Genomic DNA, 27,125 nt, shown 5'->3' on the forward strand with positions numbered 1-27,125 from the left:
GGTTTGAGAAAGATGGGAGCGTGCTGCTGTTTTTAGAAACGGAAGGACCATGCGCAGGGTCTGGAGACTGGCCTCTAGGAGCTGAGGGGACGGTACAGTCCACGGCTCACAATGCAAAAACTAATCGATACATTTGCTATCGTCTTAGTAACTGAGAACGTTATTTTTAGATCTTTTCTTGGGCACAGTTGCAGATCTGTCCTGCAGCACTGTCTGTCCCTGGAAGCCGCAGGAACAATGGTGTCAAATGTCTAGCAGCAGAGATGGGGGCCGCTTCACACAATGTCTGCTTTTCACAGGCGGCCTCCCAGCGCTGAGACAGTGCCCACGCAGTGCCAGTCCAGTACCAGCTAGTGTCAGCTACTGCTCTTTTTTAAGGATAAAAATAACTTGAAAACTCTGTAAGTGAAGAAATATTCAGTGAAATACTTAAAAAAAAATCCTCAGGCAGTAGAACATGATTGTTCAGCTTAAGAAAAGGTAACGTAACAATTAGATAAATGGAAATAAAGGAAACACTCCAAGCACCAATTATAGAAATGTTCTCAGGTAAACTCTCTTTATCTGCTGTTTTAACTGTTCCCAGATATATATTGCTTTAGTCAAGTGCATGCTAATATTTTCATGAGTTTTTTGGTTTATTTTCTTTTTTAGATATCGTTTTGAGACCGTTTATCATGATCATATAATCAGACACCATTTACATTTTAGAAGGTATCTGACTGAAGAAATGGAAAATATTCCCTATCTTCTCATGCAGTAGAAGTAGACACTTTAAAAGACTGATTTATGAAAATTCTAACTTAAACACAATGGGTGCCTCTAATAATCTATTTTGAGGTTTTGTTGCATGAACCTTGAATAATCAGATAGTTTCATAAGGAAACTATCAAACGTAGAAAGTCAGCATTTCCACATCATGAAAATAAACCCGTACACACATACATGGATGTGTGAGTATTACAGAGTTCTCCAAAGTTGAAGAAAATCTGATCTCCTGAGTCTCACTGTCACATTTTACATTTTTATCCCAGAGACAATTTGACATCATTTGCTACAGGTCCTGGTTTATTTCCGAGGGACCCTGGTTTGAGGAATCGGAAGGATGCAACTGCACGGTGTAACCTGCCAGGTGCTGGAGCAGGTCCTGGGCACTGAGGCGGTATTGCTGCATTGCTCACGTGTGATCACTCGAGGCCAACATCGCTCACAGCAGGGCTGGAGCAGGTTGCAAAGTCCCTTCTGGCCTGAAGGTCTACACATGTCAAAATGCAGGGCATGAAATGTCCTTAGAAAGTGGTCGCTTGGGGATAAAGCTTTTAATCCCCGCGAACGCTCTTGCATTGTGATGCCCTGAGCTACTGCTCAGTGCCGTGGTGGGAGGGGTATTAGTTCATCCCAGGGCTTTCCAAGAGCACCGAGAGCACAGTGAGAAGGGATGTCGGTCCCGCGGAGGCGGATCTATCCACGTGTCTAAACCCCGTGTTCACGTGTGCCACCTGAGGCCCAGACATTTGGGGCGGGAATCTCACAGGTCAGCCGGCCCAGCTTCCAAGGGCTCCCAGATCCGGATCCGGATCTCACTCTACCTGACCTTCCCTGACCCCAACTCCTACTACCGTCGTGGCAGCCCGCTCGCATCAGGTGCGTCCGTATTTCTGCATCTTTGACTCTGCTGCTCTTCACCTCTGCCCTTGTGGCCAAGGAGACCCCACCTCCTTCAGGATGTGAGTCCCCTCCCTGGACGCTGGCAGCCGGGGCTGATCTCTAGATACCAACTGTACTTGCTATTCCACCCAGTTTCAAGTCGAGGTGACGGAAGGGTTTCAGGGTCTTAACGTTGACGACCCGCCCATGACCTCCTCGGGACAAGGTGCCTCCCTCTGGGCCCTGTGGACGCTGAGCTGGGCCGATGCCCACGCAGACCAGCAGGGGGGCAGCTGAAGGAGGCAGGGAGGGAGGGAAGGTCCCGGACGGGGGTTCTGTGTGGCCTGAGAGCACGGGGGCTTGGCCACGACCCGGGAAAACGTCTGCAGAGGCAAGTGTGGGAGCCGGGGCCGCCCCTGCCATCCCACCTCCTCCAGGCCTGCGAGCCCTGTCTCGGACGTGCTGCATCCCGAGGGCTGTCCGCTCAGAGCCTCGAGGACAGGGGCACCGTCCGCCGTGCTCAGGATCCTCGGGGCCTGCCCACTGCTGATGGGCCGAAGGCGAAACTCGCCTGCGGGCAAACTCCCCTTTGATGCTTTCCAAGTGTCAGCTCCGCTGCTGCCCTGCCGCCCTGCCGCCCAGCCCTCAGGCCCAGGGACCCCACACGGCCTGCTGGCCCCAGGCAGCTCCGCGGGAACACGCGGTAATGGCCACGCTGGTCTGACATTCTAGGGGCGGCTCAGGCCCCCTGGAGCCTCCACAGAGGCCGGGCCCTGCTCGGGACTCTCCCTGGCCGGTGGCCTCCGCACCGCCGGGCTGTGCTCACCTTCCCACCCGGTCTGCAGCTGACTGTCCCCAGTCTGTCCCCACCGAAGGGCTCCTTGTTCATTTACACCTTAGGGCACCCAGGGATTATGTGCCGTGTGAATAGACAAAACCAGATCCGTAAGGCTAAAATCAAGTTAAAAAGCAGAAGAAAAACATTTGTTAAAAACAATTGTGATTTTTTTCTTTTTCAATAAATTTACTTCTAGGAAATGGAAATGTCTGTTTCCTTAACAACGATGGTTAGGATGGCTGTAGGGCTTTTTGGTTGTCATCTTGTGTTCATGTGTGTGCGTCCGTGCGTGCATGTGCGTGTGTGTGCGCGCATGCGTGTGTGTGTGTGCGGGCACTCCCGTGGTTAAAGGCTGCCCTTTGCAACAAGACACCTCCGGATAGACGGATCAATGGATGAATATGATCTTGATATATTATGACTGAGGTTTGCTTTCTAAGTAATCAGATCATGCGTCTGGAGTTAATCTGCTTATTCTTTCCCATTAGAAAAGGAACATTGCGTTGGCTGGAGAAGGCGGATGACAGACAGTAACAAAGCAGCCTTTGAGAACGGCAAGTGGACAGAGGGCACTGCCCTGGCCTCCCTAATCTCCACGTAAATATCACAGACCACGGGGAATGCGACACTGATTACGAATTAGCACCACTGCTTGAGGACAGCCGCCCAGCAGAGACATTTAAAGGACAGGTTTCCTAACAGGAAGCACCTGCAGCATCACCGCCGACCTCCGCAAAGCACCGCAGGTTAGAACGTTCCGCAAAGCACCGCAGGTTAGAACGTTACCCCCAAGGGCTGGGATCACTGGTGATAAGTCATCACAAATTCCCACACTTTTCAGAACGTTCCATCTCCTGTACCAAAGGTATTTCCAAAGTTAAAAATTACTATTATGAATCTAACCTCTTTTTCCTTCTATTAGAAAAAGTGCTACTTAGTAGTGAGACTGCTTGAATAATGGCAAGTAGGCAACACACAGGAAGGAGAACCACGCCTCCCGCACGACCGTGAGACATGAAAGCGACCACACACTGGTTCTGAGGGAGCATTTCTCGGAACACACGGGGCAGGAAGGCACCATTTGAAAAATTCAGCTGCAGCGTTGAAGCCTGGGTCAGTGGCCAGCCTGTGAGTAGATCTGACGTCTGTGTCAGGGACGCACAGGAGGGAGAGTGTTTCACTGATGTAAGCTATTAACTGAATGTACCAAATACTTAATGATCTGCACATTCAAATGGCTGGACCACACTGCAGGTTAACTACAGATAACAGTGTGTGTGTGTATCTGTTAAATATCACACTTTTATTTAGTGGTAATGTGGAAACCCAGGGTCCCTTCGAGTCTTAGGAGCGTCAGAGACGTCTGCTCGTGAGGCTGGCATGACGGCTCCTTGGGAACATTCGCAGAGATGGAAACGTACCCCTGCACAAGCAAAACAGCCGGTTCTGCTAGAGCACTTCAGATCACCGCCCCCCTTTGTCCCCAACTCTGAGTGCGTCCTGCTCTGCAAACGTCCTGCATCCTGAGGAAAAGGCTCAGGATGAGGTCAGAGGAACACGTGCTGGGCCTGCAGGGTCATCCTGTCAAACCCTTGCCTCTGAGCTCTCCCTAAAAGCCACACTCCCCCGTGTACCGGGAGGCCGGGCGGAGCGGCTGGGGCAGGCTGACCCTCCACACGGTCCCCGGGGGAAGCCGAGACTTTCAATGACCGTCGGTCTTGTTCTGTGGTTCCTTCCAGTCTCGGGGCCTCTCTTTAGAATTCCCACCTTTCCTTCAGTTTAGGGAGAGGCAGCTTCTGGAAGACGGGAGTCGGGGAGGGTTGCTTTAGTGCAGGTAAGTACGGGCTTGGGGACATGAACTTTCAAGGCGGGTCAGTGGACTCCGGTTTGATTGCTCATCCAGACCACAACGGTCTGCAGAGGCAGGAAATCTCCAACGCAGCGAAATGCCGAGGGTCTCCCGTGCCTCGGCCAGCAGCAAGCCTGACTGCGTCACGGACTAAGTGAATCAGGCACTCGGACGGATTTCAGCTCTGGGGGGTGAGGTTTACTGAACACCCAAATGCAAAGGACAGACATAAAACTGAAGGTCTCGGCAAACAGCCCTGCCCTCTGCAGCTCAACAGACAAAATAATGCCAGCCTGGCAGGCGTCTGCCCCCCGAGGCCCGGAGCACCGGGCTCCTGGTGGTACCACTCGCAGCGGCCAGGATGCGGAAGCAACGCGAACGGCCAGCAGTCGATGCGTGGACAAGCAAAACACGGACCACCGTAGGAAGGAACGAAGCACTGACACACACACACCACACAACGTGGATGGACCTCGAAAAGGCGGTGCTCGGTGAAAGAAGCCAGCCACCGAAGGCCACCTGCCACGTGTGGAGTCAGCAAATCCACAGACAGAGCGTGGGTTCGTGGTCGCTGGGGGCCGAGGGGGGTGGGCTGGAGGGCGGAGAAGGACCAACAAGGGGACAAGTTTTCTTATTTAGGTGAAAAAATGTTCTAAAGTTAGATTACAGTGAGGGTCGCACAACTCTATGAAAAGACTAAAAACCATTCCTCTCTACACTTAAAACGGGTGAGCTTGACGGTATGTAAACTGTACCTCAAAAAAGGTGTTAAAAATAAAAGCAATTAAGGAAGTCTTCATTTTACTTCATTTTACTCACTTGTTGCTTCAACAGAGCTTTTCAACCAAACAGAAAAGAAAGCAGAAGATGCAAGGGGATGTGTTCAATCATATTTTTAAGGCAATTGGGAGAAGCAAAGAGACGTTTAGTACTTAATGCCAAATGCCAGAGAATTAATGTATCTCTGATGATTACATATCAGAACATCTCAATGAATAATGTATATACGATGCCATAAAGGAATTAGGTGTATCACTCTTCAGAGAAAAATTCTGTGCAAAAACTGCAATGATAGTGCTGATGAAAACAGTGAACTGAAAAGCTGGAAGCCTAAAAATTAATTTTCTAACACGTGACCGTTAAGCAATGCCAGTATGAAATATGCCAGCCGCAAAGTGCAGAACTATCGATTAAGGGTCACAGGTGCCTCTTCTCTCTTTAAGCCCCTTTGACTCTGCACGTGGACCAGTGGCCCTTCCACGCGTGTCAGCTCCCCTGGGGGGACGTGCTATTTGCCTAAGAAGCTGATGTAAGTTTCGCTCGACGCTCTCTGGTTTCACAGCGTCCCTCTCCTGGAAGAGTCCCTTGTGTGTCCTGCCTCCACAGTCAGGGGCTGACACATCAGTAAAGGAAAGACAGGGACAGAATCCTCGGAAACTTTGATTCCTGGTTAAGGAAGTGTGGGTGAAACACAGAGGCTCCACGCCAAGCGGAAGAAGACGGAAAGGAGGAAAAGTGAGCTTCATCCTTACGGACTCTTGTGTGAGGTCTTTTACTGGTACTTGTCTCTACTGGACCCCCTGCGCCCGCCCCCCCGCCCCGGCCCCCCATCGCTACATCACAGGCATCACAACCCCCATTTCACAGCTGTAAATACCGAGGGTCAGCGAGGTCAAAACAAAATCCACACATCTACTAAGCAGTAGAGTCAGGATCCGAACCCAGGTCAACAGGGTTTTTCTGTTTTGCTCACTGCTGCACCCCTGCACTGAGACCTCGCCTGGCACATAGAAATGGCTCAGTAAGTATTTGTGGAATGAGTAATTCTTATTTCAAAAATAAGAACACAGTCCCTGTGCCATGCCTTACGGAGATGGAGGGTTTAATAGTCTGGTGTCTGCTCAAACCCTAACAAAGCAAAGGCTGGTTTTCTTTTCTGTCTCTTGACGTTCCTGCAAGTTTCGAGGAAAGACCATGTGAGGTGGCTCAGCGGGGCCTGGGATGTGTTAGAGTTACTGTCACTGGGTAACTAGCGACCAAAGGACGCTCTCTTGTGTAGCCATGGAAACGAGTGCTGTTCTGGCCTCTTGCTAAGGGCAGGGCTTGTCCTTGTTGACGTTCTTTAGTGGAGTTGACAGCAGCAACGACGCGAGCGACAGACTTTGATGAGCAACACTGTCTCCATCTTCCAGCTCCTCTCTTGGCCTCCAGAAGTTACACGTCCCCAAGGCACTACTGTCCCAGGGAGATACTTCCAGACTTGGGAGTTACTCACTGACATGGACCTGGGACAGGAGACTCCTCTCCTGCCTCAAGCATCGCGCTGAAGAGAGAAGCGGTGGCAAAAATAAAAGCGATTTGAAAACTGTAGATAATATTTTATCATTGTGAAGACACTGGCTTTCTGAAGCACAACGATTTTTACACGTCCGCTTGCACACTACCCCCTCTCTGAGCTGTGCTATTAGTCTCTGTTCAGAGGCAGCTGTCTTGGTCCTGGAACCCGGCTGCACATACACCTCCCAGTGTAAATGCTCCTGTTTGAATGGCTTAGAAATTGCAACGTAGGAGGAACTTATGCCAGTTCCGTACCGTATTTCAAGGGATGTCTCTGTGAGTGAGTCAGAGCGCAGCTGAGCATTCCAGGTGCCTGATCCTTTAAAGAGTAAGTGTGGAACCCAAAGTGCTGCTGGGGTCAGGTCACACCCTTCACTGCCCAGGGGCCTGGGGCCACCTCTGACCCTGAGGCTCAGAGCCACACCCATGCCTCCCTCCCTCCCCGCACTGGTTTTGAAACTTTCCTTTTTGTTCTCCCGCTGCCCCTGGCCTGGCGTCCCACCCCTCATCATCTCAGGGGGTCACTTCTTTAATTCAATGTCACTAAAGGTGAGTGAGAACGACGCTGAGGACCGGACAGCAGCCCCGAAAGCGCGAGGCAGACCCCCGGGGACCAGAGGAGCCAGGACCGGGAACTGCGGCCCCAGGCGATGCTACACTCCCCACTCCCTGACGCCCACCCTCGGGAGATGGCTCCCCGGGTCCTCCTGAAGGCACACAGCCCTCTCATCTTCAGTTACAAGCGAACAACTGCCCACGAGGAAACTGCCAGGAAGATCCTGCCAGCAACACCCCGCTGGGCGCGGCTGCCTCGACCTTCCACACGGGGTCCCCACCGCGAGCCTGCAGCCGAGCGGCGCGCCCACCCCGGGGCTCGGACGTGGGGCCGCCCCTCCCTCCCTCCCTCCGGTCCTGCCTTCCCCTGTGCGTGTGTGAGAGTGTGCCTGACCGAGTGTGTTCGTTAACATGAGCGTGAGACAGGGAGTGTGTTTACGGGAATGCGTGTGGGTGGACGTGGACGTGAGTCAGATTCCGTTTCTCTGTGGCTGGAACTGCACTTGCTTTCCAGAAAGACAGACCGTTCACAGGCCTACCCTGGAGACCGTAAAGCACTGGGGCAGCTGCTGTGCAAGTGAGGCATCACAAGTCATGCATCACCTGGAGGCAAGGCTCCTGTCCCCCTGTCCCCCCACCTGCGGCCAATCAGATGCTGGTACAGAGTTGCCTTCCAGTTACGGGACCTCCGCTTATAACCCTGGGCCACAGTGTCTTTGGTTCTTATCAAACATTCCAGAGAGAGAAAGGAAACATTAAGACACGATTTTTTGAAGCAACTTAAATACAGAATTTCAGCTAGAGGCAATTTTCAAGTTAATTAAGATAGTGTATAAAGTTCAACTATCCGGGTAGGGTCCTGGCTGTTAGAGAGACAGGAATGAAGGCAGAAGGAGTACCTTCCTACCTAAGTTTCATATAACTTGGAAAATGATTATATTGTAGCCTTGAAATAAAAACGGCCTGGATGCAAAAAGTGTGCTAACGAAACATTCCAATATTCATGTGCCTAAATCCCACCAATTTACCTAGAGTTCACCTGCTGGGGAATGACAGGAACACCTCTGATTGGCTGTCACCTCTCTAATGACACCATGAGAGCTGCCCAACCGAGTCATGTCCAGGCTCTATTGTACGAGCCCACCTGCCACTGTCGTCCCAGCTCAGGTACGGCTAGGTCACCTGCAGGAACAGGTGTGGGCCTGCGCCTCCATCCCTGGATCTGGGCTCGTACGGGGAGGGTGACACAGGACATGGAGCCTGGGCCGAACCCAGGGCCGGTTTCCCCTTAACCCTCAGGTGCCAAGGGGCAGGGCGGCCACCACGGTCCCCTCACCCTGGGAGACAGAGGTGAGCAGTGACGGCCAGTGAGAGCCTTCCTGATCTGTCACACCTAACATCCCCGGGGCAGACCGCACGTGGCCAGCAGGACTCAGCCATGCGGGTGTGGACGGGGCAGGGCCAGTTCTGGTTCGACGGGTAAGGGCTGGGGGAGGTGAGGGAGCGGCTCGCGCTTGGCCTGCGGCGCCCGTAGGACCAGAGCGCGGCAAGAGGCCTCACGCGCCTTTCGGAAGACCTTCTTCAGTTAGACAGCGTTCATAGTAATGGCCTTGGTGGGAATGAGGGAAGGGGAGGCTCACCCTTCAAAGCTTCCTGAAGGACGCAGGCGCCCCTCCCCCATTGGAATAAGTCCAAGCAAGGCCACGGCCACCTCCTGAACCGGCCAAAGGAGGAGGGTCCGGCTGGGAAAGGTGCCTTCGACCTGCTCCGCCCTCGAGGCGGACTGTCCTCGGGTTTGCCGGGCCACTGGCCGGGGACTCGGAGGTGACAGCGCCCCGGCCACACGCCAGCTCCCAGGGCCACGTTACAAATTCAGGCTGGCTTGAGGTGGAAATCAGAAACCGTCACTTTTCCTGATGGAAGCCAATATGGGTGCTTTCAAGCTGGGGACCCAAGACCCAGCAGGCTCGCCTGTGGCAGTGGGTGAGGGGAAGGGTCCACGGGCGGGGTCCCGGCTGGGACACGGCGCCTTCTGCTGGCCAAGCCCGTCACAGCTGCGGTCTGTGCCATGCTACGGCCTGTGCTCCCCTTTTGTTCTGGAAATGGCTCTGTTGCCCTATTGTGACTCTGCTGGCCTCAAGTGGCTCTCAGCAGCTCATTCTAGTCTGAAGGCCAGGACCGGGGGCGCCTGGACAGCCGGCTGATGCCCTCCCCGCTCGCCGTGCACTGGGAGCCTCACCCCCTCCCAGACCACAGCGCTCACCCCGGTCTTGGCGTTGCGGGTCCCCAGGGGACATGCTCAGCCGTCCCAGGAGACACCAGGCAGCCACCTGGACCCCGGGCTCCTCCCACCCGCCTGGCCCTCTTCCGTACACCTCTCGCTCAGCAGCGGCCCAGAGGCAGAACTTCTCAGGAAGGGAGAGCTCAGGCCTGAGGTCACACGATCCGGGGGGCGCTTCTGGTGAAAATCAGCAGTTTGCAAAGGTGTCCTAGTGAGAGGAGGGGATGGGCTGCAGGGGGAGGTGGCGTCCCACCCATCCCTCCATCATCGGCAGATGCTGACGAGCTCCTGCAAGGGCCTTGGATCGGGGCAGTCGGGGGCAGACAACACGCAAGGTGCAGACGCCCGCTCGAGAGCCACGGCAGGTGGTGGAGCTGAGGCCGCCTCCACTCCCCTCCTCTCGGTCCCTGGCAGCCAGACTGGGTCGTGCGATGGGGCCCCGTGGAACCTCAGCGGATGTGCTGTCCCCCGCAGGGGACGTGCCTCTGGCTCCCCACCCCGCAGATGGAAGCAGCCCGGGCCTCCGAGTCACTGCTGACAGGGGGCCTCCTGCCTGTCCTTGCTGGGGCGGGACACGGGGGAAGTTATGACGTGGAGCTCTGAGGCCTGGGAGCCCGTGTGAGAGGTCGGCACAGCCTAACTGTCCTAATGCAGCTCTCTTCTAAGTGGGCTGGTCATTTGGGTGCGGCATCCCAGGAGGAGGGCACAGCCCGTGCAAAGGCCCTGCGCTCCAGGAACAGCGAGCAGGCGGGGGAGGAGACAAGGGAGGGTGCGAGGTGCCGTCAGACGGGTGCCGGCCCGCGGGGAGGGCGGGAAGGGCTCTGAGCAGGGGCGTTGAGAACAGACGGGCGGGTGCGCGGGCAGCGGTCGGGATGGAAGCCGGGGCTCCTGAAGGAATCCAGGTGAGCCCTGATGGTGGCTTGGACCACACGACGTGGTAGGTGCCGGCTCAGTGAGCGAGGCGAGCTTGTTCAGGTGCTGGGACACAAGGGACCCGAGCACCACAGTGGCAACACCCCCCATCGTGTCCTCGTGGGAGAGGGGCCAGGAGACATTAGCGCTCAGATTCCTGAGACATCGGTAAGTCTTCACTGGGCCCTTCCCTTCTGCCGTTTCCCTCTGATGATCTATTTCATCTTCAGGAAAATGAGGCTCAGAGCAGAAAATCCAGAAAAAGAGGAAACCGGCACGCAGGTATGCCGGTTTACACGCAGGTATACATGTTTAATTTAAACATGTATGTAAAACCGAATACCGTATATGTATGTGGACTATTAAAGGTCACCGGGGGCTTCACTTGAGAGGCCGGGCCCTTGGGAGAAGGCAGCATGCCGGCAGGCACCCTCCGCCCCCCGCCGCGACGGAGGGGCTGCGGGCAACGCCGCCTGCCCCCGCCCTGCACCTGCCCTGCTCACCTGCACCGCCACTCCCTGGACTGTTTAACTCCGACGCTCGCTCACGACAGCCCGGAGCTCAGCGGTACTGGGATCCCCACCCACACAGGGGAACCTGAAGCATGGAAAGAAAGGCTGAGGACCCGGCCCGGAGGTCTGGGTCCACACTCCCATTTACCAGATGATACGGCCTCACTCAAGAAACAAGATAATCCTAGATGCCAAGACATCTGTCCGGCAGCTCCCGCCGTGGTAGAGGCTGCCGAGTAGAGCCGACGTTCCGCTGGCCGCGAACACGCCTCGCCTCACCACGGGAGCATCACCTGAGCACCTCTGGGAGCAGGGGGGCTTCGGCCAGAAATACACACACTGAGAGCGGGAAGAGCGCGCCCCCAGAGGGCTGCCCGGGAACTACAAGCAGGCAGCACAAACAGGCAAACGCGTACTCGGAAGACACAAAGCATCATATTCATTCTCACTCAAACGCGCAGAGAAGTAATAACGCGTTACGATGTGTCACTGTTTTAACCTATCTGTCAAATGAGAGGCGTCTCTGTTCCCCAAGGACCATCCAGGACAAGCCACCGTTTTCCTGGTGGGGCTCAGAGCAGGGCCAGGGACGCTGGGCGGCAACCTTGCCTTTTGTGTCCCCAGGCCTCTGTCTTAACTGTCCTGGCTGTCAGACCCTCATCGACACAGTGACCGGGTGGACGAGATGGACTCTAATATTCCTTCGAGTTCTCAACTTGCGGTTTTGATTCTATGATTTTTATCCACCCCAAAGACGCCCTTATACAGTATCGATTCTATCACTTGTCTAGGTAAGAATAAAAGACCTCAGGCAACAGCTGAATCGCAATTAGCAATACATTAAGGCTACCATCAAACATTCTCAGGAAAAAGGCTGTGCAATGATCATTTCTGAAGGGCATTGATCATATCTGGGGAGGGACAGTTAAACAGGAGTCTGCAGGGCAGGACAGAGTGGGTCCCTCGCCTACGTTCCTTACTGAGTTGAGATAGAATTTTACATCAGTAAAATTAAGTAGTAATGTAGTAATTAAGTAGTAATTAAGCAGTAATGACTGCTACTTACTGATTTTGTAACTTAATCCAATAATCAGAATATATTAAATAAAATATTACCTAAAATAACATCTCAAAAAGATTTCCTTGTGGAAGGTTCTTGGAAACAAGCAGACAAACAAAAAAATGCAACTTCTTTTTCTTTTTTAAACGCTACATGAAAATTCTCAGGGAAAAGATCTGTCTGTGGCCGAGTCTCTTCCAAACCTGGCCGAGCACTATCTCAGGCCACACACGTTCTCCCAGGTCCTCCCCATCGGAGGGGCACCCACTTCCCCTCCCTGGGGGCTGAGCTGCCTGGGGTGTGGCGGGAATGAGACACAAGGTCCCAAGTAGAGACGTGAGCCTTGAATGGGCTCCGAGCTGCAAGGAAGCTCATTATTCAGTTTATTTCAATTTGCACATGAAACGAATCACCAATATGCCCTAAAAACGCCTTGAGGTCCTTGACGACCACCTGATCATCTGTGATAAAAATTTAAGCAAGAAAAAATTCTGACAGTGTGTTAACTACAGCTTTGCTTCCTTTGAGGAGCACATGTAGGCACCTGTCTGATAACAACAGCTGTCACGTGGCAGACGGGAGTGACACACAGGTGCCAGCTTGTTTATTTCTCACGGGCAGCTCTGTTATCACCCCTACGTGCTGGTGAGGAAACCAAGACACAGAAAGATGAGGGAGTCCATTGCCCCAAACCACAGAGCTAAATCATGGGGTAGGCGGAGGGAGGCTACGCCCTGTGTAAAAGGAAAAGCTGACGAGGTCTCACTTTCCATCGGGCAGCTGGGAAACTACAGGTTGAATAAGTTCAACACAGCAACCGCTGTGCAGTCAACAAACGTACGTGCGGACTGACTTCATCTCTGCGTTATGTTTTTTGTATTTTGTTTCTTTTTCTTATTGCAAGTTAACTCAAGCCTTGTGAAATAAAGACACACATATATGCACACATACATATATTTGTATCCACTTAAAAATATATGATTATTAATAATATATATCATATACTTTATAATTATATACTTAGACATACACGCAAATGTTTCTAATATGAATGCTTTCCCCCTAAACATTAAACATCGACAACTCTCTCTCCATTATCTGAGCAGTGAACTAGCGATTTTCACAGGATTTTGCCCTTCCCTGCAACGCGCACGTGGCTTAGCCGCGTAAAGTGCTCTGACCTGACGCGCGGCCGCGTTCTCACAATCCTATGACCCTGTGGAGCTGCACTAGCGTTCACCCCACGTGACAGGCACTCACCCCTCTGCTCTGACTTTTGAGATGAGGGTCACATCTGGGAGGATCCACAGTTGCTCTGGAAAGAGTAGGGGTGCCCTCTCTTGGAGACCTCTCTACTTCGTGGGTACGGTTAGGGAGACCTAGGGCTTCTGCTCACCTCGGCTGAATTACCTGCCCCTGCTTTAGCCCCCTGCTTTAGCTCTGGGGCACGGGGGTGGCGGTGAAGGCCCACCTTCCTTCCTACCTGGATTCCAAATGACAGGGCTAGCTTGTGCCACGTGTGTGGCCGTGAGGTTCCAAAAACGGCTCAGCAACTGTCCCACCACAAAACACCCTGGTTCCCCAAAGCCCAGACAGCACGTGGTTCTTGCGGGGCTCCCGAGCCCTAAGATGCTTCCTTCCTCTTTGGGTGACCAGGTAAAGCTCCCCACGTGTAACGCCCCACCGTCAGGGGAGAAATTACAGGAGATTCACAAGTGCGCTCCAATGAGTTATTACTTGGATCTAAATCCTTCAGTGAAACTCTCCCAGAGAATGAAAAAAGTAAATAGAACTCTTAAGCGCGTTGCCAAGTCAGTCCTAAGCGTTCACCACACACGGAGGAAGTTGCCCTGGTTTAAGTTGTGCAGCTCATGCATCAGACACGTGAGCCAGTGACTCAGGCACCTGCGTGGGGGCAGCGCCGGCCAAGGAGCCTCTGGACTCCCGCACAGGACTCTCACAAAGCTGGCCTTCCCAACCTCCACCGAGTGTCCTGAAGACGCGGGTGAGGGGAAGGCTAAGGGCCTCCCCCACACCCCTCACCGGCCCCCAGTTCTGCTGACACATGGACAGAACGATGACCAGGAGCCTTAAGAGAATCGCTAAGTGGCTGCTGCGGACGCGTGGCTCATGGACCATCACGAAAGCGTGGTTTCTTCTTAGATTTGGGGAATTTCTGTCTAGTCAGCGAAAGACCTTCTTTTTTTTTTTTTGCAGTACGCGGGCCTCTCACTGTCGTGGCCTCTCCCGCTGCGGAGCACAGGCTCTGGACGCACAGGCTCAGCGGCCATGGCTCACGGGCCCAGCCGCTCCGTGGCATGTGGGATCTTCCCGGACCGGGGCACGAACCCGCGTCCCCTGCATCGGCAGGCGGACTCTCAACCACTGCGCCACCAGGGAAGCCCAAGGGAAAGACCTTTTCGTAATGGGAGGGAGCTGCTGATGTCACCCTAGTGACACTTCAGGATTTTAAATCGTACGTATTTCCTCCAAAGGTAGATTGTCAGGATGGACAGCCAAGATTATCTCAGCCTCTTTTCCCCCCATCACTCTGCACCTTTAGACTGGGGTGGCTTTGGACCCCAGGAAAGCATTAGGACTGGGAGACTATGAAGTTCAAAAGCAGACGCCCGAAGGCTCTGCAGCGCCCACGTCCATGTGACTCAGGATGGCAGAGCACAGAGCAGTGGAGCCCAGGAGGTGTCCTGGGTCCCCCTCACTCATGGTCACGCTTCCCCTCTGCTGTGACTCAGCGGCATCAGCTGCAATGCCCTGAAGGTGACAATTAGGGAACTACTCCCTAATCGCGCTGATGGGCTGCGAGCTTGGCCTGGGACCGGTACCTCCAACCAGCAGATATTCCAGCCTGTCTCCGCGGTCAAGGCACCACAAAGTCACAGCAGACAAGACAGGCAGAAGCTGGCTTGTGGCATTATCCTTCCGGTAAAAGGCAAATCTAACTTTGTGGCAGGACTGAAATATTTGCATTTCCATTGGCTGTCACATTCAACTCCAGATAATAAAACAATTCTCCAAATTGCGTATGCATTTGAGAAGGTTCAAAAGGGCTGCCTTTTAAAGTTACCCAGGAATTACACCATGTTTATAACTTGAGGAAAAGGCTTATTATAGATCTTTTTCACGCTATGTCATACAGGTATTATATACAGGCAATATAATTGTGGTGTGTGTGTGTGTGTGTGTGTGTGTATCTGACAGTAAAAGACCGGCTGACGTTGTTTCAAATAATCCTAAAAGTGCTAAACCTGGGTAATGGTAAATATGATGCTTGCTTTAAAAGTAAGTGAGCTGAGCCGAAAAGAAATTCTAAAACTTACTCTTATTCATATATAGAACCCAACTATGGACATTTCTACTTTGTCATTCTCTTTTATGTGTTTATACACATATGTAGTTAGAATACAGGCCTAAAGACACCTTTATCTTAGAGGTTTACAGGCAGATTTAGCATTAAGGTCACTGACAGTCAGACGTGCCTCCCTCTATAGTCCAAAGGCCACACCCTACTCTCCAAGCCAGGATGCCATCCTCTACTCCTTCCTCTGCCCCTAAGGAGTGGAAACCCCACTACCTAGAGGCGCTGGACTGTGTTCAGGTCCAAAAAATCCCTATGGAAATCATCGTGGAGCAGGCAGAATCCGGGAGAGAGTAACAAGTACTGACCTCCTGTCTGATTTCCATTTAACTAATCCTCAGTGTTTTGTCTCTGGGCCTTTGGGTTACATTGATTTTCATGGAAGCCTATGATACTGAAAAAGGGGGCAGCGGTACTTCTGTAATTACGTGTTCTGCTCAAGAAGGAAGGAATTATAGAGAAGGAAAGGATTTTTCAGAACGAGCAGGTAAATCAGGAACAAAGAAAATTGGGATGGATTTTCCTGCCTGACAAGGGAAGCGTAAAGAAACCCTTTCCAGAAATGAGCAGAGACCAGGCCAGGAAGACGGCGGGGAGGCCTTGTTCCTGGAGTGTCAGACCTGCAGGCTGGGCTGACTGTGGCTAAGGCTCACCTTAGCAGCTAGAACACCGGGCCCTCTTGTTTTGAGAAAGGAGACCTCAGGATCTGGCTTTCAGCCCTCACACTCCAGGAATACGAATACGTGGAGAAAAGAGCGATGGCGATGCCCACGGGCAGGGCTGCCCGTGTTCCAGTTTGGCCTGTGATGCTGGGAGAGTAATCCACGGGCACTGTCATGCGGCAGAGGTGGACCCAACAGCGTTAATTCAGGAATGGGTGGGAGCCTGCCCGTCCACTCCTGGGGTGAGAGGCAACCTCTATCTCTAGGGTGACGAAAATGTAAACTCTTACAGAAAACGCATTTCCCGACACCTCCTGAGTCACTCTTTGTAGTTAAAACAAACACCACCGTATCCAGGCTCTGGGACTATTTCCCTTCCTTGTTAGCTATTTTTTTTGCCAGAACTGCTTGGCCTCCCAATGCCCACACCCAATTGATCAAGGAGATGACTAGAGAAATAGCATATAGCAAGGGAAAATCTGGGAAATTTCCGGTGTCTCTGGGTCCAAAAAGGCATGCGAAACAAAACCAAAAGCAAAACAAGATGAGGACGACTACCATGGGCGGCCAGGGCAGTCCCATCCGGGAGACGGATGGATGGTCCCAAGAGGCTGATGAAGCGGGCTCGGCCTCCAGGTTTCTACAGAAGCCGCATGTCTAATAATGAGAACAGATTCACGGATTACTCACGTAATTAAAAAAATTAAGACCTTCTCCAAATGAGAATGTGTCTGCACACGATTCTCATATGAAATCCCATCTTCTAATTTTTATATTACGTACCAAACACATCACTGTCTTCTGAGGTCTCCCGGGAAAGGTTATGAAGGTTTCTCTTTTTTTCAGATTCTCCTCCGTTAGTTTCACCATCCTGGAAAAAACAACACAAAACAACCCTTTCTTAAGATATAGTGTCTTATCAACAAGAAGCTTTAATGCGTTTTTCTCTTGATACATTTTGGAGCCAATAAACACATTTTCATGTCTGTCTTCAAGGTGTGAGATGGAATCTCATTTCAGGGTGTGTTTCCTGCGGAGGAGTCCAAATTCTGGCTCGGTTTCTCTGCCTGAGCACGCAAGCATTCTCTTGTTCCAGCGGATATACTTTCATACAAAAGAAACTGAAGTTATTAAACTAAACGAGCTAAACATCATCCCATGTATTTCAGGAGCCTGTCCACTTGGTCGCTGTTCTGGGCTGTGAGTTTAAAGCGTGGGATGAAACTGACACCAAACCTGACTCCCCTGAATTCCAACTTTGCTCAATGGTAGCCAGGCAGGAGAGCCCTGGGGGAGAGCCCCTTGCAGGGGCAGGAATGGTGCAAACGTCCTCGGCCCACCTGGCCAGCTGAGGGGAGTAGCAGGCGCCATGCGGGCTGGGCTGGGCTGGGCACCCACCTCCGCCCTCGTTCCTCCGGGAATCTGCACCCTCAGGGGTGAGCTTTCTTCACTCCCCTCCCACCCGACTCCCTTCTGCTTTTTTATGGAACCCCAGGGTGCTTTTTGAGTTTAAAATTGTAAGTGCACGGAGTAGATACGGTTCAGTTTCTACTCTAAATCATGCTTATTTAATGATTTTCATATGGAACGCGTGCACTTGACATCAAATTCAGAGGGCACTGCGAGGGTCACGGTGAGAAGGGTGGGATCCCCGGGCACCTCCCCTGTGGATGTGCTTCCAGCTTCTGTCTTCCTCCAAAACAGTCTGGGCACAGTTCAGCCACTGCACAAGCTCACTCCCTTCTTCCTCCTTTTTACCTTTACGTAAATGCCAGCACACTCTGGACGCTGCTCTGCTCCTTCTTTGTCACTTAAGCAGGAGCCCTGGAGATCGTGTCCCCCAGGACACGCAGCACTGCCCACGCTGCCCTGGTCGACAGTGACCTGGCACCTCTCTCCATCTCTCTTGCCAGGTGACCAGGCTCCCGCTGGGGACCCTGTACCCCGCTGCCTCGTCTTCAGTTATGCCCAATGCTGCCTTAAGCCTTGCTCGCCTGCTCAACGTTGTACGAGATACATTTCTGGAGGCTGAACGAGTCACACCATAATCTTTTAAAGACAGTGCCTAACTTGGGCAGATCCGCAAGGGGGTCCGCCGCTCCGTACTCTGGTCTCCACGCTTACTTTGCGTCACTTTTTTTCAGACCAATCTCTCTGCCTGGACCACACCCTACCTCCTGACCTGGGGGTGGGGGTGGGGGTCCAGGCAGAGGTCAGAGCCTCTGGGAATTCTGACCTCACCCAGCCCCCAGCCCCGCCTCAGTGGCTTCCCTGCCCCCAGCCCCCTTCCTGTCCCCCCAGCCATAGATCTGAGCTGGTCTCTACTGCAGACACCATCACAAACGCCCTGTCTGTGTATCACTCTGTCTCCCCAGCACACTGTAAACTTCTTGAGAACGGGGACCTTGCCTGATGAATCTTTCTAGCCCCAAACCTGGCACAGTGCCTGGTATCTAGCAAGTGCTGGAGAGAAAACTTCAATTTTATGCTGTTTAAGAATAGTTTAAAATAGATAACTTCTGTTTCAGCAGAGGGAGCCAAAGGTGGTGTAGTATATAATTTTTCATGTCTACCTATTTATTTTTAGAGGAGAGTAAAACTTGGAAGAGAAGGAATTTCTTGGTAGATTCTTTCATCATCATAAATTCCTATCATATGTGTTTGTTTCACATCTCCCTTCTAGGCTGGTGTCAGGTATCATATCCTTCACTAACTACAAAATAATAAGCTTTATTCGAGAAGTAATTAATTAAATACAATTTAGCTGCCATCGTAAATCGCTGTGGATATGTTTTTTCACATTTTAAAATCAGGATTCTCCTTACAAATCAATAGCATCTTCCAACTAGAACTGGCAGTGTTTTCCTTCTCGGTGGCTATAGGGAAACAACGTGGAGTGTCAGGGATGATGGTGCTTCAGGTGCAGAGGAAAAGCTAGATCTTTAAAGCAAATCACTTTGCTTTCAGTGAGTGGAGGTTGACAGCATGGTCACACAACTTCCCCACATCCACTGCTGAGGCTGGAATGGCATCACGGTGAAGAGACATCTTGCGTCTTACGTCGCCGTGGCACTGGGACATAGGAAAGTGCAACAGGTGACCGAGAACCACATCCTTAAACTCTTCCAGAGCAACCTGGTGCCCGCCGACCCTGAGTGAACGCCGTCTGCCAGGGACTCAGACGCTCAGGGAACAAAAGGGTCGACCCAGAGCTGGGGGAACCCAGAACCGGCTTCAAAGGCAGCTCCTGGACAGACGGTGGGAGGGGGCCCTTTCCGAGAGGAACCAATAAACCTTCTGTGCAGAACTTGAAAAAAAAAAAAGGCTGGAATGGCATCGTGGGGAAGAGACATCTTGCGTCTTATACGCCCACGCCTTCCACAGCCTTCCGGGCTGAGGCGACAGCACATCCGCACGGTAAAGCGGCCACAGAAACAGCGCCGCGTAGTGATACAGGCAGGACCACAAACCCCACCCCCTCCCATCTTCTCCCTTCTCAGTACCAAGCCTCTAGCTGAGTAAACATCTGTCCCCCACATCATGGTGCACGAGGCTGTGCGGAAAGTACATGTCGCCCTGGGAAATTTACGGGCAAATTTACGTCCAAATACAAAGCTTGTTTCTGAGACCTGATACTGTTGCTATTCCACGAATATAAAAAACATCCTTGGGACTTCCTTGGTGGTGCAGTGGTTAAGAATCCGCCTGCCAATGCAGGGGACACGGGTTCGAGCCCTGGTCCGGGAAGATCCCACATGCCACGGAGCAACTAAGCCCGTGCGCCACAGCCACTGAGCCTGCGCTCTAGAGTCCACGAGCCACAACTACTGAGCCTGCGTGCCACAGTTACTGAAGCCCACGTGCCTAGAGCCTGTGCTCCGCAACAAGAGAAGCCACCGCAATGAGAAGCCCGCGCACCGCAACGAAGACCCATAAATTTTTTAAAATCCTCATAAATAACACATTTTCAATAAGCAAAATGTCCAAAAGCAATACAAACAAAATCAAGGTGATGTGTGTCCAATGTAATGGAATTTTCATGATAAAGAAATAAGAGCGTCCTGTAAATTATAAAACGTGATAAAATCCTCAGACATACAAGACAGTCAGGCCTATGACCTGGACCCTCCCTGAGTGTCCTTGTCCCAGTGTGTTCTGATTTTTAAACTGTGTCCGTGACTATAAGTATCTGAGTGCATTTCAAGCCGTTATGATTTCTTCATAATATCTGTGCCCATAAACAGGAAGAAAAGACAACCCTCAGAATGGGAGAAAGTATTTACAAATGAAGCAACTAACAAAGGACTAATCTCCAAAACTTACAAGCAGCTCATGCAGCTCAATAACACAAAAACAAACAACCCAATCCAGGAATGGGCAGAAGACCTAAATAGACATTTCTCCACAGAAGATATACAGACTGCCAACAACCACATGAAAGGATGCTCAACATCACTAATCATTAGAGAAATGCAAATCAAAACCACAATGAGGTATCACCTCACACCGGTCAGAATGGCCACCTTCAAACAATCGACAAACAACAAATGCTGGAGAGGGTGTGGAGAAAAGGGAACCCTCTTGCACTGTTGGTGGGAATGTGAATTGGTTCAGCCACTATGGAGAACAGTATGGACGTTCCTTAAAAAACTAAAAATAGAACTACCATATGACCCAGCAATCCCACTACTGGGCATATACCCTGAGAAAACCATAATTCAAGAAGAGTCACATACCACAATGTTCATGGCAGCTCTGTTTACAATAGCCAGGACATGGAAGCAACTGAAGTGTCCAGCAACAGATGAATGGATAAAGAAGATGTGGCACATATATACAATGGAATATTACTCAGCCATAAAAAGAAACGAAATTGAGTTATTTGTAGTGAGGTGGATGGACCTAGAGTCTGTCATACAGAGTGAAGTAAGTCAAAAAGAGAAAAACAAATACCGTATACTAACACATATATATGGAATCTAAAAAAAAAGGTTCTGAAGAACCTAGAGGCAGGACAGGAATAAAGACGCAGACGTAGAGGATGGACTTGAGGCTATGGGGAGGGGGAAGGGTAAGCTGGGACAAAGTGAGAGAGTAGCATGGACATCTATACACTACCAAACGTAAGGTAGATAGCTAGTGGGAAGCAGCCGCATAGCACAGGGAGATCAGCTCGGTGCTGTGTGACCACCTAGAGGGGTGGGATAGGGAGGGAGGGAGGGAGACGCAAGAGGGAGGGGATATGGGGATATATGTATATGTATAGCTGATTCACTTTGTTATACAGCAGAAACTAACACACCATTGTAAAGCAATCATACTCCAATAAAGATGTTAAAAAAAATATTTGTGCCTGTTTTCCTTTCCATCAGCCTAAATATGTAAGAATCCACTTACTTTTCTCCCTGTGAATTTTAGAGGTAAATACAACAAGCACAACTCCCATAATTATTGATGGAGACTTTAAAATACTTCTTAGTGTAAGTGAGCTTCATTATCCTCCAGTATCCGGCAGGATATTAACTATGATTTAAGCAATTTGCTGCACTTTCTAACCATCTTGTCCAATCCTCTGGCAACAGACCCCATCATCCAGGTGTATCACTGCACAGACCCCATCATCCAGGTGTATCACTGCACAGACCCCATCATCCAGGTGTATCACTGCACAGACCCCATCATCCAGGTGTATCACTGCACAGACCCCATCATCCAGGTGTATCACTGCACAGACCCCATCATCCAGGTGTATCACTGCACAGACCCCATCATCCAGGTGTATCACTGCCAGTTTTAGAGATTTTCTTCTACTTGGTACAGCTGTTTACACACACACACACATGAGTACCGAGGACAATATGATTTTAATCAGCCTTGCAAACACTGAAGGTCTCGGGGTAGCAATTTTAGGAGGAATGGCCCAGAGGATAAGTTTCTAATCGTTGTAGAAACTTCTGAAAAATAAAAAGAAAGCTCTGGGAGAGGAAAAGAAAACACTGCAGGCACATTTCTAAAAAGTTAAAAAGTTTTCAAAAGTTCTGATTCAAACTAGAAAACACATATCAGGAGAGGAAAGGTGTGAACCATTTAAAAAGTGACATTTTAAACTGAAAAAACAGTTACATGTTAGTATTTGAGACACGGTCCACCATAGGTTGCTTAACAAAAAGAAGAAGGAGAAGTGAGAACTGATTTAGAGAAGTTTGCCACACCTTAAAAAAAGACATTTTGTGAGATGCCATAAAACTTGAGTGGGACATCCTGCGTTTAGACGCAGGGTCAGTCTTATCTGGTTCTATTTCTTTAACTGTATCCCATTCACTCACTGATTCCCATGCGGACCTTGTAGTAGGAGCTGAGGACGCGGAGAGAAATGAGCCGTGGGGCCTCCTTGGGATGCTCACACGAAGTAAACACAATGGATGTTTCAGAAAGAAAATCAGAGAACCATCAAGCCACCCCCTAACAGATCAGTGCCATTTAAACCGGTACCGGGTGAGCCAGCTTCCTGAGCCGGCGTCACACTTACTTCTGCTGAGACACCCTAGGAAAAAAGTACATAGTGATTCACCGTTTTTAACTCTTAGGATGTTTATTTAGCAAGATAAGCTGCACGGGTCACGGCCCTCCGTCCTCCCGCACTGTGCTCCTTCTGCATCTTATCCTTGACTGATGTCATCTTAAAGAGGAAAGAAGAAACCCAGCGGAGCTTTCATTACGGCTTCACCAGCGACACATTCACCCATCACCCTCCCCAGCCACGTTTCAGCCTCACGGGCTTGCTTTACAGAACACAGGCTGGTCAGATGCTCTGGGTACCGGTCACCGTCTGGCCTTATGACCCTCATCTAAGTGCCACTAAGTCTGCTGTTTCTCAGGGCACCACGTGTATCTTCGACCTGAGGTCACCGTGGAGGGGATGTTACTAAAAGACAAATATTTATTTTCCTTTATCTTCTGCCATATTCACGTAGCTGATAGATTTAATCCACCTAGAAGTTTGCTGAAAATGGTTTGGGGCACAGGATCAGCGGCCCACATAGTACACTGCACCAAACTGTTATCTGCACAAAAGCTTAAGAACTGGGTCTCTGAGGCCCATTTCCTGGACTTGAATCCTGCTACCCCACCTGCTAGCCGGGTAACTGTGGGAAAACAACTGAAGTTTCCTCTACTCCGTTTGCCAAAGTGTGAAATGAGCGTCATAACTCAGAGGTTCTTGCTGTCTGATTAGGACATTCCTGTGAATTGAAGATAATTTTAAGATTCTGGTTTCATCAGAAGAATGGTAGACAAGCCTTCCCATAACGCTGGGGAGATAATTCCCAGAAGAAACGGAAGGAGCGATGGCAACAAGTGAGCATCTTTGGACATCTTTTGTGGACTCGTCGCTCTGATACACGCTTTGTGACACAGTCCTTCTTCCCACTCATTTCTCCCTGGAGGTGTCAACCCGGGGACTCAAGCAGAGGGTGGACAGCAGCTCCAGAGTCGGAAGGCAGAGTGTCCCCGATGGGAATGCTGACGGGCTGACTCGCATCCACGGTGCTGGAATGTCACCCATCTCTGGTGTGGTCACCCCCTCGGCTCCCGGCACTGCCCATGGCTCCCGGGAGCTAGCATGGGCTCAGCCACTGGGGTCGCCGGGACACCCCAGTCCAGCGTCTTCCCAGGAAGGAGATAAGCCAGCGGGAGACCTGAGGTGTGGGCACCTGGGGTGGAGGCCAGGATGCTAACCGGTCAGTTCCTCGCTCTGGGAGCACTTTGTGCTTTCAAGGAAAATTGTGGAATCTCTCTAAGGGAAACTCTCTCTCTCTCTTTTGTTTTAAGAACCAAGTCATTCCTTTCACGCTCAGAATAAATCCGGGCCCCATATGGGCTGGCTGTACGTGTTTAGCTTAAATTCCTACAGCACTGCTCTCTAATCACATCTCAGAGATCTCAGCTGCCACCGGAGGGGGAGAGGGAAGCAATGAGACTGTCCCCGCCAACAGCCCATCAGCCCACGGCCATGCGGGTGCTTCAGGGACCAGGACGCATGCGGGGAGGATCGAATCTCCTGGTATTTTCTGTGGCTGAAAAAATCCTCCTGCATGTTCTTGTTATTTAAATCTGGTGATAAACTTTGTTTGAAACTGTTAAAGTACTGAAGTATCAACACCAGAAAAAATCGTGTGTGTGTGTGCGTGTGTGTGTACACGTGCGTATGTCTATGAGTGTGTGTGTGCCTGTGCGTATGCATGTGTAAGTGTGTACTGTTTGTACAAAGTAATAAGAAGTATATAAAAACAGCTCTTATTACTTTGCACTTATTATTCGGCATTTCTGGTTTATTTCTTAAACAAGGATCACAGTTTTGCTCTGGGCTGGATTTGGACAAGTAACAGACGATACCAGCAAAACACTGAAAGCTTATGGGATCAATGCAAAGAATACGAAGAAACATGACAATCAGACTCACATAACCCGACTCATCTCAATGGCATGTCCCTTTTTATGCAGCATCAGAACAGGATGGAGACATTCAGGCAAAAGTGTGACCTTAGCCCATCTAGACCAGGGCTTCTCAATGCTACATTATTGGTATTTAGGGCTGGATAAGCCTCGCTGTGGGGCAGAGGCTGTCCTGCGTGTCATGGGACGTTTAGCTCCTTCTTTGCCCTCCACCCAGGAGACGCTAGTAGCCCCTGCAGTTGTGACAAGAAATGTCTCTAGACATTGACAAATGTCCGGAGGATGGGAGGGGGGTGTCCCCTGGTTGAGAGCCACTGGTCTAGACAAAGAGAAGCAACAGAGACGCGGTGAAAATCGTGAATCTGTTCACGAACATATAGGACGGTGATGAGCTTTCATGAAGACGTTCCGTGAGTCATCAGAACTCCACTTTTAAAGAATAATTTGAAAGCAGGGCCACATGACAAGGATTAAAGAAGGACTGAGAATCAGACTTAACTTAGTCCTTAAAGCAGGTGCTGCCTCGGCAACGGTTTCTTAGACGTGACACCAAAAGAAACCACGGATAAACTGGACTTCATCAAAATTTGAAACTTCTGGGCTGCAAACGGTGTGATCAAGAAAGTGAAACGAGGGCTTCCCTGGTGGCGCAGTGGTTGGGAGTCCGCCTGCCGATGCAGGGGACACGGGTTCGTGCTCTGGTCCGGGAAGATCCCACATGCCGCGGAGCAGCTGGGCCCGTGAGCCATGGCCGCTGAGCCTGCGCGTCCGGAGCCTGTGCTCCGCGACGGGAGAGGCCACAACGGTGAGAGGCCCGCGTACCGCAAAAAAATAAATAAAGTGAAACGACAACCCAGAGAATAGGAGAAAATATTTGCAAATCATTTATCTGATAAGGGTCTAGTGTCCAGAATACATAAAGAGCTCCTACAACTAAACAACAAAAAGACAAACCACCCAATTAAAATAACTGGCCAAGGATCTGAACAGGCACTTCTAGAAAGAAGGCATATGAATGACCAATAAGCCCAGGAAAAGATGCCCATCATTGTTATCCATTAAGGAAATGCAAATCAAAACCCACACGACACTGCTGGACACAATAAAAAACCTGATAACAAGAATTGCTGGGCGGATGTGGAGGCCCTCATACGCTGTAGTGAAATGGTGCAGCTGCTGTGGAAGAGACTCCGATGGCCCCTCGGAAACAGAGTCGCCATTTGACCCTGCAGGTGCAGCTTCGGTACATACCCAAGAGAAATGAAAACATACGTCCGTGCAAAAACTCATACACAAATGTTCACAGCAGCGTGATCTGTGATACCAACAGGTGGAAACAACCCAAACGTCCACCAACTAATGAACGGGTAAGTAAAACGTGGCATTTTCCTACAATGGAATGTTATTCAGCAGTAGAAAGTAATGAAGTATTGACATATTCTACAACACGGGTGAACCTTGAAAACATTATGTAAGTGAAAGAAGCCACACACACACACACACACACACACACACACACACACACACACCTGTTGTATGATTGCATATTTAAGAAATGTCCGGAAGAGACAAATCTGTAGAGACTGAAAGTACATTAGCGGTGGCCTGGCGTTGCGGGTAGGGTGGGGTGGGAGGATGGTTAGAATGAGTAACTTGAATAGATTTATGACTAAAGGCAGTGAAAATGCTTCCCACTCAACACTGTGGATTCCAGAGGAAAAGAACCATGATGTTACAACTCTCAATGAGATGAGATTTCAAATCCAGGACTCCTTTTCTAGATTTGCCTGGAAAACACAGGAAGCATTTTTGATGATATGAGTATATGAAAATCCAGGATTTTTAAAATTCAGAAGGTATATAAGAGAAACGAAAACATATGTCCACACAAAAACTTGTCGATGAGTTTTTGCTTATAGCAGAGTTCTTTATAATAGCCAGAAGGCGGAAACAACCCAACTGCCCATCAACGGACGAATGGATACACAAAATGTGGCATATCCGTACAAAGAGATATTACTGACGTTAAAAAAGAAGGAAGCACTGACACAGGCTACAACGTGGACGACCACTGAAAACATTACGCTACATGAAAGAAGCCAGACAGAAAAGACCACATGTTACATGATTACATTCACACAGAACGTCCGGAACAGGGAAATCTAGAGACAGAAAGTCGATGAGTGGTCGCTTAGGGCTGCGGGCTGGGAGGCTGGTCCCGGGGGGCGCGGGTGACGGCAGCAGAGCGCAGTTCCTCTGTGAAGTGATGAAAATGTTCTAAAATTGATTGTTGTGATGGTTCCGCGTATCTACGACTAAACTGAAAAAGCACCAAATTGTACACGTTAAACGGGTGAACTGTATGGCATGAGAATCACATCTCAATAAAGATATTTTAAAAAACATAAATGCTTAGTTTGCAGGTAGTTAAAATGAAACGTTGTAGCGTCACTAAAGGGAGTTTAGAGCTACGTGCTTGAGGTGCTTGTGAAGCCGTTATCTTGGACTAGGAAATGGTCCTTTCACTACTTAGTTTAAAAGCCACACTCTCTGCAAGACCATTTGGCGGTGTAATTAAGATCGCAGTGTTCTTTAAATAATGAACGCAAAGAAAGGAGCTCAGGACTTTATTTCAACACTGG

The 27,125-nt window shown here is 50.5% G+C and overlaps 1 protein-coding gene across 1 annotated transcript in view; it reads right to left on the reverse strand.

Moving 5' to 3' along the window:
* MBP (myelin basic protein) overlaps window positions 1-27,125 on the reverse strand; it is an 89,909-nt gene that overhangs the window by 45,921 nt on the left and 16,863 nt on the right. Inside the window, exon 2 of the mRNA XM_030868222.3 lies at window positions 16,813-16,900. Within this exon, the coding sequence (XP_030724082.2) occupies window positions 16,813-16,900 (88 nt within the window). The remainder of the gene's footprint in view (window positions 1-16,812; window positions 16,901-27,125) is intronic.

The sequence above is a fragment of the Globicephala melas genome, chromosome 13, assembly GCF_963455315.2.
Source record: "Globicephala melas chromosome 13, mGloMel1.2, whole genome shotgun sequence".
NCBI lineage: Eukaryota > Metazoa > Chordata > Mammalia > Artiodactyla > Delphinidae > Globicephala > Globicephala melas.